Below are 17,150 nucleotides of genomic sequence, written 5' to 3'. Positions count from 1 at the left end.
GTCTCAAGTTTAGGGACTGTCCCAAGTCCCCCCACCCCCTTTTTTATATCCTCACCCAAGGATTTAAAAAAATCCATTATTGTGGTTGTTTTGTTTTGTTTTTTAGAGACAGTGGAAGGGAGGAAGGAAGGGAAAGAGAGAGAGAAAAAAAATCCGATGTGAGAGAGACACATTGATTGGTTGCCTCATGCACAGGGCCCTGACCCGGGCCAGGGATCAAACCTGCAACTCAGCTACGTGCCCTTGACTGGGAATTGAACCTGTGACCCAGGGGTGGTTGGTCTTTCGCTCTAACCACTGGGAAACACCGGCCAGGGCAAAACTCCCTTTTTTAAAAAAGATAACGAATGCCTTTTCTAGTGGAAAATTTGAGGAAATTTTAAGCAAACAGAATACCTGGAATCTGTACCTTTCAGTTCTGGAATTCCCAATCCATGGGTCTTGCTGAGATGCAGTGGGTAAGAACCTGAGGCTGAATGGGATCACCAGGCATTCCTGGATTTGACATGTGACTTTGAATACTACAACTCTGGGGCTTGTTTTTCTTTTGGTGTAAATTAGTAAACTCAGGAACAGTCTTCATAGAATTTAGGATTGAAATCATACATTTGAGAGTTTTACTGAAAATCATATACTCCTCCACGGGTTCTTTTCTTACGTTTTCCTGATGTATGTGAAGAACCCTCTGGACATGAGGGACTGGGATGGCACAGAACACCCCAGCAGTGTAGTGATTTGACATTTTGGTTTCAAATGCTCTGGAGCTTTACAGAGACTTGTGGGGTGTGGAGGCTGGTTTAAAACAAGGATGGCAGAAATTAAACAATTTTAATGGGGGAGCTGATGGACTTGTCTGCTCTCTCCTGCCCCCTTCATTAGGGGCAGGAGGAGAAAAGACTAATCATATCCCCTGAGATGATCTTAAGGAATACGTTTTAAAGACCCAGATATCTTCTTAAGTATTTATAATAGGAAAATGTATCTATGAGACCTGATGACTTGAGTTTGCTAGTCCCAGGAAAGGACGGTTGGCCTGGTCTGCCACCTTGTGGCCATTTACAGAATTGTCCTACCCTATACAGGTATGAGTTTCTTCTCACAGCTCTGAACACCAAGATTGAAAACACATTTCCTCCTTTTTCCCTTCCCTCCTTCCCTCCTTCCCTCCTTCCCTCCCTCCCTCCCTCCCTCCCTCCCTCCCTCCCTCCCTCACCGTGATTCTCAGGAGTTTTCACTTTAAGTTTGTGCCTACCACCAGCCTTGCAGGAATGTAGCCCTCCTCTTTCTTTGCATGCAGTGCATTCCCTGTGGAGCTTCGGAAGCAGGTGTTTTGCTGGCGGTGGCAAACGGCACCAGGTGTCACACCGTAGGGTCAGATTGGACCTAGGTTCAGCAGCCTCGGACTCGAGTTCTGGCTAGGAAAGAATTCAGGGCCAAGACTCAAACGATAAGAGAAAGCTTATTTAGAAAGTCCCAGTGGTAGAAGAAGTGAGCAGTAGAAGAAATGGGCTGAGGAAACAAGTTACAGAGGCCAAAGGAAGGGCCCTTGGAGCTTAGGAGAGAGGAAGGTAATGGCAATGGTAATGACCCTGGGGGGTAAGAAGAGGGGGAGGGGAAAGGCTTGGGTAGGGCTGTGCTCCTGGGATCCTAAAGGCTTTCATGGGTGGGGGTCTTAAGGGAGGGTGTTAATAGGATATTGATCAGCTTTCCAGGGGTGTCCTTTCATGGTCATGGTCTCCACTGATGGATCACTGCCAGGGGTCATTAGTCAACTTGGTCCTGAGGTCGGCCCTGGTGTCTCTTGTCTGGTTTTGCTGCTTTTCTGGTCCTGTAGCTGAAACACAACCGAGTATGTTTTTGATGCAGGTCAGGACCTCATTGTCCTGGGGGCTTAATGTTTAAGGGCTATTCTCCGGCCCTCTTTTCGGTCCCCCAAGATTGTCTACCACATGACGAGCAACATGCCAGGGGGAAGGAAAGGTCAGGGGAGAGTCCAAGTGATAAGAAAGGTCAGAGGGTTGAAACCACATGACCAGTCGTATGGTAGGGGAGGAAAGGTCACCCTGGGGGCGAAGTCCTTGTTTTCCCAGTTGTTCCCATTGCAAGTCATCGGGGGCTCTCCGCACTGGTGACCTTCTGCACCTGGCTGAGCGTCCTTGCTCTGCTCTTGTCTGCCTAACTGCCTAACCACAGTTGGATGTGATATTCTTGAAACGATGCCGACAGATAATGTGCTCTGGAGGCTATAGGCACCCACTGCCCACCAAACCTGACAGGATTGCTAAAGCAGACAATGTAGGGGCCCGTTACATGTTTTATATAAATATTTCATTTAACTTTTTTGGATAGAGATAGTAACATCTGAAAAGGATGGATTAATTTAAAGATTAATACATTCCCGATGTATATACATTTCAGGAATGTTTTAAGTCTATATTCTTGGTATTATTCTGTGCTTGTATTAATATCTTATAGATAGTAATAAGATCAACTACCATTTTTCAAGGGTCTGTATATGCCATGTGTTGTTATGAAACTGTATATCATTTTAGCCACGCAGCCTAGCTGAGTATATTATGCACCATGATTGGCAAGTATAGTCTCCGTAACACAACCAGGTCACACCTCTCCGCAGGGATGGGGATGAAGGTGTAAGCTGTGCTCCATTTGACACCAAAGCTCATAGTCTTCCCATTATCCTTCTTAGGATAGTTGTTTTATATGTTTTAGTGTAGGAAAATGTGGGTCTCCTAAATAAAACTTAACCTCCACGGCTACAACGTAACTTGTAGACTCCTGCCTCCTCCCCCGATTGGCTGCAGACAGGAGTTTGAGTCTTGGCTATTCTAGCTTTTCATCTCCTTTTACATAATGTTCAAGACATAACTCTCTTCGTTGCTTGCTGGTGATATTTGATCAAGGGGGATAAATGAGTGTATTTTTGTCTTTGCTAGAGAGCATCAGTTGGCATCAGTACCGTTCCTGGTCCCGAGACTGATGTTACTTAAGAAAAATCTTTCTCCTCCTCATGTTTAAGCCCAAAGGCACTTACCACTAGAGTCTCCTTCCGCCTGTTAATTGTACCACAGTCTTGGCCTTACTCTCTTTGATGATTGAAATACAATCTTTTTAAATGAACGAATCTTTTTTTTTTTTAATGTATCTTGTAATAGAACACTGTACCTTTTGTCCACTTTACTTCTGATTATAGTTTAAGCACAGAGCTTCATTTCTAAAACAGACTCATTTCAAAGGAAAAGCTAGGTATATTTTTTTCTCCAAGTACAGTGCACTGTTTGCCAAGGCTGCAGAGAGAGGGTGGGGTGTGCCGGCTCCAGTTGTGGGAACTTCGCTCCTCTCTGCTCTCCAACCATCAGAATACACTGTGCTGTGGTTGGCGAATCCCCGGTGCTGGTGAACAAGTGAAATTAAAAGCTCGTTGTAAGTGAATTATAAGTTTGGTATGAGGCCTGTTACCTTCTGAATGAGTCTCCGAGGAGACATTAGACGTGGGAGGAAGAGCTCATGATACAGAGAACATTCCCTCCGACTTGTATATGCGTGCGGAGTTCACAGACCTGGGCAGGAGGTTAATTAGGCTGTGAGCAATCACGCTCCTAACAGAGGGGATGGATGCTTTTGGATTTTCATACATGGTTTACATTTGGGACCAAAAACAGGTCTTTTTTTTTTTTTAATGGAAAACTGCATTTCATTTGGCCTGCCAATATCTTTGTCTACTGGGCTCCATTGTTTTTGATAACTTTAATCTGCTTTCAAGTAGCATCTGTTTTTGAAAAAAAGGATGTCCTTCCTAGCTAGAAGGAAAGGCTTATTGTTCTAAAAAAAACACCACTTCCTGAGGAGAGCACCGTGTTCCTGTTTGTACTGAAGGCTAGAGAATTATTTGGGGAAACATAGCTCACATTTTTTAAGGGTTATTTAAAATTGTAGTAGTCACGTGAGCTCCATTTGTCTGGGGAGGTGCGGTGGGGAGGTTGGAGAGTTCTCAGTTTGCATAGCATAGTTTCCCGACGGAGGTGGAAGTTGGAACACGGGAGGTGATGTAGCTCTCCCGTGGGCTTTTCTCTCTCTACAGCCAAGACAGGGGAAACATAACTTCACTCTGCGAATGCCTCTTGTTGGTGTAGAGGAAGAAATTAGGATCCAGAATATAACTTCCTGAAGGCCATGCATTTCTTTGTTCAGCTTAAGAGCGAGAACTCTTCTGTTTTATCTGGTTTTCATCGAAGGTTACCCATTTCAGGTGGCTCTGAAGAGCAGGACTTCGTCCGCGCCTCATGCTTTGGCCTGTTTGTTTCCTAGCCGGGGAAAGGCAATTCTATACCAACGTGTGGATTACTTTAATAAAGGCCAGCCATTAGGAGGGAATGAAGGTTGAGACATCTGTGTGAAAGGAGGGGTGGTGGTAGTTCCCCGCCTTGCAGGGTTCTCATGCCCTCAAATCTCCCCCCATACACTGCTGATCATGGTTGTGCTGCCCTCGATCTCATACTGCTTGGAGATTTGTTTGTGAAACCCAAAATGTGGTCAAGCCTGAGCTCTTTGTCTTATAAAACCGAAGAGTAGATTAATGGACAAAAATGGTGGGAAGAAAACAAAATTTATTGGGGGGAAAAACAAAGCTTAGGGGGGCATATACAGCCCCAAATGGGTTACCGCTTAAGCTGTTTGTTTAGGGAATATTCATATCCAATTATATCAAAGTTCAAGTTCCTGCCTATGGGAGGACCTGATTGAGGACTGCCACTTTAGGTCCAACATAACGTCACTGTTCCCACCTAGCCGGGTCAAGGGTCAACTCTTCCCCCTCCCCCGCCCCGCCCCTCCCAGCCAGGTTCCTGCCCAGTTAGTTCTAGGTCTTTGGATTGCCTCCATGTCTGACTTCTCTTCCCCTGCCTCCATGTGGTCCCTGTCCCTCACTGCCTACCTAGCCCTCTTTTTCTGTCTCTTCGTTTGGACTATGGAAATGCAAACACTGGTGGATAGTTCCTCTATGGAAGACTCAAGGGCCCCCACTGACCACCACATCCACATTTGTGTTCAGATTGTCTTCTTTTAATTTTTAGACCAGGGCATGATGCCCCAGGATGAGGTTTGTGGTGTTGGGAGGCTGCTGGGCACCCTGGGAGAGGGTAGAAAAACTAATCAGAAGATTCAGAAGCCTGTATTCACCTGTTTCAAGAAGTTGCCCAATTCACCTTGGCCCCGGGAAAGGAGAAAAGCAACCTTGTCTTCCCTTTTGCCTTTCATTGCTATTTACCTTACTCATAATCCCTAATCCTTGGTAAACCTATTACTTGGCTACTGGGCTCTTGAGTGCGGATGAAAATCTTAGCCACAGATTCCTCCTTCCTGTAGTATGCATTTCATTTGTTCATCTCTAGTCAGATTTCTTTCGTTCCCCAGAGGCTGAGAGCAGAGGTTTCCTGATACCTTTTTCATAGCATCTCTGCTTTCCCTACTTCACCCAAATCTTTGATGGTCACGTTCATGCTGCACAGTGAAACATGACATTTATGTGCTTGTTCTCTGCCATCTGGATACCAATCTCTCAGCATCCCTTCTGTTAGTTACAGTTAAGAGATCTCAAGTTTAGATAGAATCTGCCTGTAAAGTCATCTCATTCGAGCTAGATAATATTGCCTTCCATGCAACAGATTCCTGTAGAATACTGACTGCTCCTCTGGTTTATAAGCTCTTTGTGGCATAGGCCATTTAAAACAAGTTTCCCTAAGTGTAAACTCTGGATATAATTGTTAAATTCATGTAGCAAGTTTATGTCTAATTAAACATCTAAAATCCTCACATGAAACAGTGGCAAGGATTTCCCTAGTTGCATATTGCTTGAGTGGCCATATTTAAACCTATCCACCCCTACTCCCCAAACATCACGATTATGATGTGACTGTTTTAATTTATGCATTTATATATATATATATATATATATATATATATATATATATATATGGAAAAACTACTTTTCAAACTTGGCCATGCAGTAATGGTATGATGCAGTCTCTTTCCTTCACAGTCTTAGATTTATAAAATAGGCTTCTTGACTTTATGTCAGTTATTTATAGGTGGCAAGACACCATTATTCTCCACATTCTTATTAACTAAGAAACAATCTTATTGCATTTGCAAGTTATAATTACACACATTGTTTTAAGATAAAGGTATAATGGTGGTAGTTACTGTTCACAGATATAATCTATATAATTACATAAATTATACATTCAGACTAAATTCACGCATATAATACTGACACATGTAACAGCTGTGACTTAACTTATATAGAAGGGTAACTCCTATACAACTATGAAATTCCATAATGTTGAGAAATAACAGACTAATGCCCTGGCCCATGTGTTTCAGTGGTTAGAATGTTGGCCCTATTACTCTAGGGTCTCGGGTCCTATTCTCGGTCAAGGAATGCACCTTGGTTGCAGGCTCTATCTCTGGCCCTTGTTGGGGGCATGCAGGAAGCAACTAATCGATGTGTCTCTCTCACATTGATGTTTCTATCTCTCTCTCCCTCTCCCTTTCTCTCTGAAATCAATTAAAAAATACATATACACACACATATGTATGTATATATGTATATATACATATACATGTAAGCTTTTGTATATATCCCAAAGGCAGTTGTAGTGGATGGCATTTGTGCAGCTTTTCTCTTAATAATGCTTATTTTTTTTAAGTTGTTGTTTTTTTAATTTTTATTATTTTTTTAATCAGAAAGGAAGGGAGAGGGAGAGATAGAAACATCAATGATGAGAGAATCATTGATCCACTGCCTCCTGCATGCCCCCCACTGGGGATCGAGCCCGCAACCTGGGCATGTACCCTTGACTGGAATCGAACCCAGGACCTTTCAGTCTGCAGACAGATGTTCCATCCACTGAGTCAGACTGGCTAGGGCAATAATGCTTATTTTTAATGTCTAAGGAAACTTGTATTTTTTTTAAAAAAACAAACCTGTCTTTAACTTGGTCTATAAATATAGTGACTTAGTTAGGAAGCCTTTTTTCCTGGCAAGTCTAATGATTTCTATCTTTTTTTTTTCAAACAGGATCTGGAAATAGTGTATTCCTATTTACATGGTATGGAAGCCTTATCAAATCTGAGGGAACACCAACTTAGGTAAGTCATTTTAATATTAATTATAATAGGATGCTAGATTTTATGTGGTCGTTTATTATAGTTAAGAAGTAGGATTAAAGATAACTTACTTATGAAAACCCTGCCTCTTTGAGCCCCTGTACTTGGCTTTACACGTTTTAGAAATTGAATTCAGTTTTATGCATATAGTAATTTTTTTACATTTGTGCCATAGTGATACCCTCTCTCCCTTCTACCCCTCTCCCTGCGCCCCCTCACCTGAAGTAATAAACACTACTTGGTGAATGTACCAAAAGGAGCATTATTTGCCATCCTGGCAAATTAAAACCTACAACTTAGCACTCAAGAAACGAGAATGTTTTTAACTATTCAAAGAATGGTTAGGTTTGTTATTTTAGTATGTTTTAGGTCTTTGTACTATATTTATTGCATTAAATTGACATACCCCTTTCTGGGAAACATAGTTTATGCCATAGTTATTTTTATGTGGCCCACTCATAAGTGATATTTTATCACTTCTATTGCACAGCTATTACCTTACCAATGGTTACCTGGCTTCATATTAAAAGATTAAAACATCTTATATAATCCAGTGAGTTCTTTTTCTTTCTCCATAATCAAAACAGAAAATAAAGACCTTGGGAAGATGGATCACACACATCTAGGACATAGTGGGAAGGTTTTGTTTCCTCTAGCTGGTTGTGAACCCAGCAGTTTTTAATTATGAAAGGAGTGCTTTTTCTATATAGTTCCCCTTTAATCTTTAAACACTAATTAATTTGTGAGCATGTAAATTTCATATTTAGTTGTTAATTGAAAAATGTGTCAAGAGGATTGACTACTTCTAAAATTAAAATTTTAATGAAAATCGTTTAAATTAAAGTAGATTGCAGGTTAAGTGTTTAAAAATTCAGTCAAGTTTTATTAGAAAGGGCAAAACCACCGGGAATTTAGAAGATGGCTCAAATTAAAGCAAGAATAATTTTTAAAGTGTGTAACTTTCATTACATATTTTTTGATACCAACTATTCTAAGAAATAAAATTAGCACCAACTGTCAATTTAATCAAAGGCAGTTAATCTTCATATGCAGATGAATGAATTAATATGGATATGTAAATATTTGTTCTCGTGCGTATAAAAGCACACATGGATAATTAGATGTAATGATTATACTGTATGTACAGTATATGTAGTTATTGAATTATTTATATACTAGGAATTCTATGCAATAGAAAAAGAAAAATTTTAATACTTACAGGAATGTTCAAGATTGCAAAAGTAGGCATAATGACACAGTGAAGTTCCATCTACTTATTAACCGGCTTTAGAACTATCAATTTCCTGCTATTTCAAAGGTAAATTTTGATTAGAAATAACTGATGAACTCAGGGGTGTAGTTTAGTCTATTTATACCTTAGAAAGTCTGTTTTGGAGACTATACAGTTTTGTTTGTTGGCATGAATTTACAGGGAGGAGGAGCCTTTAAGATGTTTATCATATTTTGCTTATGTTAAAAAGTCATTTGTTTCTCTTATTTGTGGAAAACATCGGTGGAAACTATCTTAAGTCCGTTTTTAGAGCAAGAGCAGAATACCCAAATGAAAAATTAAAAAATGAGGTTCACATAAACTCAGTAATTTGGATAAACTACTTTATAATAATAACCATTTCTGGGAAAAATACATCGTATTTAGATAAGTTCCTTTGAGTTTTTTAAATAAAAGTTTTACCCCTAGGATTAAATAGAGAACAGTTAAGACTTCTACATAATACAGTTTTCCAATTTTAGGGGGGAAAAAGCAGCTCTTAATCAAGATTTTCAGTCTGTTTATTCAGTAACAGGCAGAAGAACAATGTTAGACTTCAGCTGGAGGGCAGGGGGGACACGACACAGGCTTTTATTGGAAAGCCTCGGCTTTGTGCACTATTGTGGCCCATTCACATGTCAGCAATAGATTCGGAGCAGCTGATTAACTGTGTTTCTATATGATCACACACTATGCAATGTGAAGATTTTCAGATCTTTACTTAAAAATTATATATTTTTCAACACAACTTTATTTCTTAAATATTTACTCTCTTAACCCATGTGGATTAGAAGCAACATGTTGGCCAAAGGGGAAGAGGATACTGTAGTTAGGAGTGGAGACCAAAATTTCTATAAAGCAGAGTAAGTGTCTGGGGCCAGTCAGTGTTGGAAACAAGAGCCTGCTGAACTATATGCAGATACTCTTCAGCGTTATGTAGGAGTGTAATTCATATTATATGGGAACTTTTAGATGATCACCAATCAACTAAATTAGGGTTAGTATATTCTTTGGGAATTTAGTAAAGATCAACATACTTTTGATGAACTTTCCCTAACAGTACTTAAAGATAAAACAACTTTTGGTACTTCTTTCATTTAGTAGAACATTGTCATATAGAAGATTTTATCATGATTTTTCTTTTATGGAACCAGGTAAATTTATTTATCCTGTCAACAGTTATTCATTGTGTGCCTACTGTATGTTAGACACTGATGTAGGCCATGGAGATACAGCATGTAGTAGGTCAAACTGCTGCTTTTGTAGAGCTTACTGGTACATTCCTAGTGGGGCAGACAAGATTTAGGGAATGGATCAATGTTGTTTTATTCAGGTGTGCTGGGCCTGGTAAGAATGGGTGCTGTGTAACCAAAAGGAGGTGGTAACATTTGAGCCGGGCAGGTGGGCAAAGGTCTCTGCAGTGTAGATGGGTCTCAGATGCTCTGTCATGGGAACAGGTTTCAGGTATGAGAAGACAGGTGTGTGGTGGCAAAGTAAGATAGACTAAGTGATTATAGTACAGTAAGTATAGGCCCTTGTATTCAAGATTTAGGAGTTTGTATTTTGTCCTAAAAGTGGTGGAAATTAAGAGCAGAGGTATGAGCAGATCTGACTTAACATCTGCAAAGATCTGTCTGGAAGTTAATGTGGAGAATGGACAATAGGTTGCAAAAGTAGAAGAAAAAAAAAATCTTCATTTGTAGTCCTGGGAATAGATAATAGTGGGATAATTGTGGCTCATCCTAGGTTTTCACAGGGGAGATGGTGAACTTGGTCAGTGTGGGAGGGGTATATTTTGGAAACACATGCTGGCAGAAAGATGGGATGTGAAGAAAACAGGAGTCAAGGATGAGGGCTTCAGGTTTTGGGACTAAACAATTGGGTACTGATTGTGAGAAAGCAGATTTTAAGGGAAGAAGTTCAACATCTGTTTTGACATTTTGAACATGAAATGGATAATGACGCAGCCGAGTACCTATCTGGTGAGAGATTTGGTCTAGGGCATTGCTGTGAAAGTCATCAGTTTATAGATTAAATTTGGAATCACAGACTGGATGAGATTACGTGGTGCAGAGGAGAGGGGGGCTGAAGGGCCCTGGAGGTGATGGATAACTTTTAGAAGTCGGGTAGAGGGATGGAGTGGGGGGCACCTCCAAGGAGACAGAAAAAGTGACTAATGAATTATAAGAAAAACCTGGAGACTGAGGACAGGAAGCCTCGAGAAGATACTGCTGTAAGGAAAAAGGAGTCATCGGTGCTGCCGAGAAGTGGAACTAAGATAAGGACAGAAAGATAAGGACAGAAAGGATTTAGAGGATGCTGATAACGTTTTAGAGCCTTTTCTTTGGAGTTTCAGGAACCAAATGGTGGGGGAGTGGGAAGAGGGTGAGAAAGGGAGATAGTGTATAGACAACTCTAAAAGGAGAATTTCTGTCATGGGGAAAGCAAAATGTGGATAATAGTTGGAGTGGGATGCGGGGTCAAGGGAGGTGTCCCCCTCCCATACACAGTAGATGGTGCTAAGATGTGTTTCTACAGTATGTGAAAGGAGGTGATTCAGGAGAAAGGGAGAAATAGATGGTGATGGAGGAGAAGGAGGTGAGCTTTCAGGAAGGCAGGGTCTTAAGTAGGAGAAGGGATGAGATCCAGTGAAGAGGTTGGGGCAAGGGTCCTTCTTTCATTTCAACAGGAAACAAGGCAGAGCCTGTTACTTGATTTAAGACCAGCTATTTTTAGACCCATCACTGGTGACTGTCATCCTTTTCTATGAGGAGTTCATGTGGTTCTGTCCATGAAAGAAAACTGTATGTTCAATGGTGTGTGTTCAAGATTCAATGCTACCTCTTGGAGTTGTGCCATTCAGCTTGAATATTTGGAGTACGGGATTGAGAGGATAAGAAGGATCTCTAAAATTGGGTGGTGGTAGCAGAAAGAACAAGGAAAAACAGTACCCAGGAGAGTTGTTTTCAAGGGAAAAATCAAGAGCATGTAGTGTTTATTGGATTTAGCAAACAGAGGAAAGGAAGATGGGTGGGGGTGGAGCCCAGTGTTTCATGGACTGGAGACTAGTAGCCTCATTGACCAGAGGAGGTGTTGTTGAAATAGTAATTTATGTAGACAGCTTTTCTATGTACTAGATCCTCCACAAGAAGACATGACAACATCACTCTATTCTCCTTTGCATTTCTCTGTTTTGGGGAAATTTTACTTGGGCTTAATGTAATAGGACTAGAAGCCCGATGCACAAAGATTAGTGCTAGAATGGGCTTTCCTTTCCCTGGCTGCTGGCACCGCCTTTCCACTCCGGCCCAGCCCCGTTCTGCTCATGCCCTGGAGCCGCCTCTTTCCACTCTGGCCCCACCTTCCCACACTGCCCAGAGGCCCTGAGAGACTGGGGGTGGGGCAGAACGCCTGCGTTCCACCCCCATCACTCGGTGCCTATGTATGCAAATTAACCGCCATCTTTGTTGGGTTAATTTGCATAGCACTCCTGATTGGCTGGTGGCGTAGCAGAGGTACGGTCAATTTACATGTTTGTCTATTATTAGGTAAGATGCTTTTTGAAGATGCTGCTCTTGAGGTACTTTTGAACATTTAAACATTTGTTCATGTTTTCCATAATTTACATAATTTTTTTCCTCAGGGATGAATCAGCTGAAACAACAGTTCTTCAGAAGTTGTAGAGCCTCCATTTAGTCATTAGTCATGAAAATACTGAGTTAATAAAAGCCTACTTTTGTCTGAAATGCCATACTGTTAAAGTAACATTAATGTTGAGCTGTGAATGATGTCATCACTTTTAAAATTACTAGGTTTTCCTTTCTAAGGTTCCTTCTCATTTTTGGTTTACTTTGGAGAACACGAATCTGTCTAAATGTCATTTACAAAGTATAAAGAACACATACAAGTTTGTTCCCTATAAAATAAATGTGACAAAGTTGACATCTAACAAAATGTTTTTTTTCTCCTAGCATCTCTTTACCAGATTTTATTTTATTTTATTTTGTTAAGCTCGGCACCAAGAATATTCATCTTGAGGCTAGTAAGTGACTGTGACAAGCTATAAGTAATCTTACCTTCCTAGGCTACATGGCTCATTTGTGCTTTTAAACTATTGGTGTGATTTTTTTCATGACAGATTTTGAGCTCATGTCTTTATTTCTTTTACAGGTTAATGTGTGAAACTGTGAGATATGAAAGACACGAAGCAAATGAAGTTTTATACTAGTAGGTGTTTCCTTTCCCTTTGTATAATGTATAATGCAGTAACTAAAGACTTTCCTTAAAGAATCAGAGAAGTAGTAGTACCAGCTTGCTGTGTCTGCATTACCTTATTTTTGCATTAACTTATTTTTCATAGCATAGAAATGTGAAATATTTCAGCTGTTTCTGACAAAGTAAATGTTTACAGTCGTTTGCTGATAACTTCACATCTATAGCTGTACCTCTCACGTGTGATTCAGAAGTATTCTTTCACATCATGCAGTATTTTGACATTTCTATCATTATGAAATAAGAAGTATGGTAGTCTTTTTAACAGAACAAAATACATATTCCCACAACTACACCAGATGAGATGTAAAGGTAGCATAAATATCATATTTTCGCTTATAATCTTTCAGAAACAGAAAAATAAGTTGCCCACATCTTTTTAGGAATAGTTTCTTCTTTAAATAATGTTGATTTTTTTAAGATGTGTAACATATTTTTTGAAAATAATCACAACTCATTTTTTAAAGAATGTGATAAACATACAGTGGGTAAATATTATGTTAGTGTATGTAAACTGTGACTTACCAGACATCTTATTTTGTTAATAATGTTTGCCATGACTGATGGTTGTTCTGTTGACTTTCCTTCCTGTTTTCCAAAGCAGTTATTAAATAATTACTTTCCATGCCTATTTTAGGAAGTATTTATTGAAGTAAATAAAACACAGCTTCTTCCATTAAGGAAGCCATAATCTCTTGAGTGAAGTAGAAGTAGAATAAAAGGGAATCAACAACCACAAAAACTAACCAAGATGACTGAGGAAACAGGCATGTACGAAGGGCTGAGGAAGTGCAAGGGAAGGCTTGGGGGAATGGGGAGCGTCTCAGAGAGGCGGCCCTTTGAACTGGCCTCAAAAGTGTGGCCACTGCTCTAGAGAAACTTTCTTGGCGGAAGAAGCAGTATATACGGTGACACAGAGACGAGATGGGCCTGGCTGGATGTTTTGAACATTGTGACAGGGCTACTATGACTGACACTCAGTGGGCTCAGGATCTGAGTCAAGAGAAGAGGCAGGCCAGTCATACTTGCTTGTGAATGTGTAATTAAAAAAAGGGGGGGGGGTCTTGCTTCTTTAGGCAACTGAAAATGAGTATTTTCCTCCCTCTTACAACATTTTATTGTGGAAAGTTACAAATGTTCCCAATATTGGAAACAATAGCATAACAGATCCCCAGCGTCCAACGTTGTCAATTGATGGCCAATTATGTTTCATCTTTTACTCCCCATCTCCCACAACTGGATTATTTTGAAGTAAATCCAGACATAGCAATTCATTCATATTTATTTTGATACGTATCTTTATAAAGACTTTTAAAAAACTTGACCACAGTATTATTATCAAGCTTAAAAAATAATTCTTTATGTCATGAAAATATTCAAATTTCTTTTGTCTCAGAAATTTTTTTTCAATGGTTTATTTATTTGAATAAGATCTGAATAAGGTCCATCCATTGTGTGGTATCTTTTTAAAGTCTCCTTTTATTTTATTTTTTAAAAATTTATCTTTAGTAAAGTCTCTTTTAATCTGTAGCTTGGTGGCCAGTTTCCCAGCAGCAAAATGATGTGGCCCAGCACCTTCCAACCCCACTCATCCCCTCAAGGATACAATCTTATCTGTGCCTGTTTGAAAACGGGAAGGGTGGATTAGGCTGAGTGATGGGCAGGGCAGTCAGTAAGGAGACAATTACGTAACCTGAGGTCACAAGGGCTTGCACTGACTCAAAGATTGAAGGAATGGGGATAACAGGGGTGGATGAAAAAAAAATATACAGGTGGATACCATCTAGGATGATTCACAGGTTCTAACTTAGGAAGCTTAACCATCTAGGGCAGTGGTCGGCAAACCGTGGCACTGTCGTATACTACTCTTTACCTCTTTGCACACAATATGCCACAATTGCCTAATCCTCACAGCTTCCAACTATACAGTAACATTTAGTCTAGTCCAGTGGTCGGCAAACTCATTAGTCAACAGAGCGGCAAACCTCGGCTCAAGAGCCACATGTGGCTCGCAAGCCGCGGTTTGCCGACCACTGATCTAGGATTTTTAGCAGGAAATTGTAAATATCCTTCTAGGGCTTAAAAGAACAGACACCAAATATATAAGAATAGTAAATAACCAAGACATAATTAATGAGAGGACTAACACCAAGGGCAAATGCTTTTTAATGTTGAAGAAATTAAGCTGTAAATAACTTAGACTATTTGCTTCCTTTAGGAGCAAGTAAAAGCTATCAGTGGAATGGGGTGTACAAATGTCAGGGTTGAAAATCTCTGATGAGTATTATTGACATTTATTGAAACAATCTAGTGGTAGTAAGCATCAACTTTCTGTTATTTTGTCCTTCCCTCTGAAACATGGTTTTGGTAGTAGTGATGATGACGTAATAACAAACATTTTATAGGCACTTCCTATGCCCCCCGTATTCTAATAAGTGCTTTAGGTGCGATCATTTACCCACTCCTTATAGCTGTCTTGGGAGGTGGATATCATCACCCCAATTTTACACATAAAGGGGCTGAGGCATTGAGAGGATGAGGAACTTGCCCAAAGTCTCACTGCTCCAAGTCGGACCTGGCTTTGAGCCTAGACATGGTGATTCTGCAGCCTTAGCGGTTACCCCACTCACCAGCATTTTCTAGCCTTTTCCATTTCACCATAAAAATGGCACCAGAAAACAAGATGGTAGATCTTGAGAACATCATGCTAAGTGAAATAAGTCAGACAGAAAATGTTGAGAACCATATGATTTCACTCACATATGGGATATAAAACTGAAAGCAACAAATGAACAAACAAGAAAAACAAACAAAAACTCATAGGCACAGACAACAGTATGGTGGTTCAGAGGGAAGGGCGATGGGGGTTAGTAAAAGGTAAAGGGGGTCAAATATGGTGACAGAAGATGATTTGACTTTGGGTGGTGGGCACACAGTGCATATACAGATCATGTATCATAGACATTTACACTTGAAACCTATGTCCTCTTATTAAACAAACAGCTAGAGGCCTGGTGCATGAAAATGCATGCACTGGAGGGGGGGCGGTCCCTCAGCCCGGCCTGCCCCCTCTCACAGTCCAGGAGCCTTCAGGGGCCGGAGGTGACCCGGCGATCAGGAGAAGGTGACACCCCATCACACCTCTGCTTGCTGCCACTGCTGGCAGCACAAGCCTTGGCCGGCCCTGGTTACCTGAGCCTTGGGCTGGCCCTGGGTGGCTGGGCAGCTGCCATCCGAGGCTTGCCTGTGCCTCGGGCTGATCCTGGGGGGCTGAGGGGACTGGGCGCCGCCATCTTGTGGCTGTGGGTGCCACCATCTTTGAGGGCGGGGCAGTCAATTAGCATATTCCCTCCTTATTGGCTGTGGGCACTGCCATCTTTGAGGGCGGGGCAGACAATTAACATATCCCCCACCTTATTGGCTATGGGCGCCACCATATTTGCGACGGTGTGAGGGTCAATTAGCATATTCCCTCTAATAGATAGGATGTCACCCCAATAAATTTAGTTAAAAAATAGGAAAATAAAAAAAATGCCAATTCTTGTATGCCTGTTGAGATAAGCACATCATCTTTCCCTACTGCTAGCCTCCCCATTGGGGGAGGGGCAACTGAAACCCAGCAACAGCTCTGCCTTCATTATCCTGACTCCCTGGCAGCTTTTATTCATTATTCATTTAACTTGAAGGTAGATTTCTGTGTCTTTAAATATACCTAGGTGTATTTTTCTTTAAAGTCAGTTTAGACAGTGAATATGAGCTATGCTGATGATGCAAAGCCATGTTTTAGATAATCCTGAATTGAACGCACTTAGGCAAGAGTGTGAGGCGAGAGTTGATTGTAACAATTGCTCATTTTTGACTAGTTAGAATTAAGTGACATGTTAGTAAGCAATGAAAAGTCTGTGGGTGTTCAGTTGGTCATGACTTCATAAGACCAAAAATTCAGAGACTAATTGTAGATTGACTTAATCAGATTCCCAGTATTTGGCCAATCTTGTGATGAAAGGTAATTGTATCATTTTTTTTCAATGATCCTTGAACCAACACGTTTCTGCCCTTACTGATTTGTATAGGTGCAGTTTTGAAAGTGAAAGAACCCTTGTATTTGTGGTGTGTATAAATCTGTGATAACTAATACCACCCCTCTTTTTGGGACCTGTTGTAATTACCTCACAGGGAAATGACTTGTCTGTTCTTGTTCTCCTTGAGCTTAAAGAACATTGGTTTTATGACCAAGAGATGATTACTCATTTTCCTTATTATTGTGCTGGTGACTTCTAAGTCTATGGTTTTAATAATTTCACCAGGTAAATATAATATCCTTTTGATCTACCTCTGTGCCTCATTTTTCTCATCTATAAAATGGAAACAGTAATAATAGTGCCTACTTTTAGTGTTGATGTGAGGATAAGATGAAATGCTT

The 17,150-nt window shown here is 40.5% G+C and overlaps 1 protein-coding gene across 4 annotated transcripts in view; it reads left to right on the top strand.

The window, feature by feature from the left end:
• The window catches only part of RAPGEF2 (Rap guanine nucleotide exchange factor 2), a 249,033-nt gene that overhangs the window by 71,360 nt on the left and 160,523 nt on the right, over positions 1 to 17,150 (top strand). For all 4 annotated transcript variants that reach the window (XM_080673715.1, XM_080673711.1, XM_080673714.1 and 1 more), the window contains exons 2-3: positions 7,097 to 7,167; positions 12,626 to 12,682. In XM_080673715.1, coding sequence (XP_080529841.1) covers positions 7,097 to 7,167; positions 12,626 to 12,682 — 128 coding nt within the window. The remainder of the gene's footprint in view (positions 1 to 7,096; positions 7,168 to 12,625; positions 12,683 to 17,150) is intronic.

Source organism: Plecotus auritus (assembly GCF_963455305.1).
Source record: "Plecotus auritus genome assembly, chromosome: 6".
In the NCBI taxonomy this organism is placed as follows: Eukaryota; Metazoa; Chordata; class Mammalia; order Chiroptera; family Vespertilionidae; genus Plecotus; species Plecotus auritus.
The sequence above is the reverse complement of the archived record's forward strand: the minus strand, read 5'-3'. Positions and strand labels throughout refer to the sequence as shown.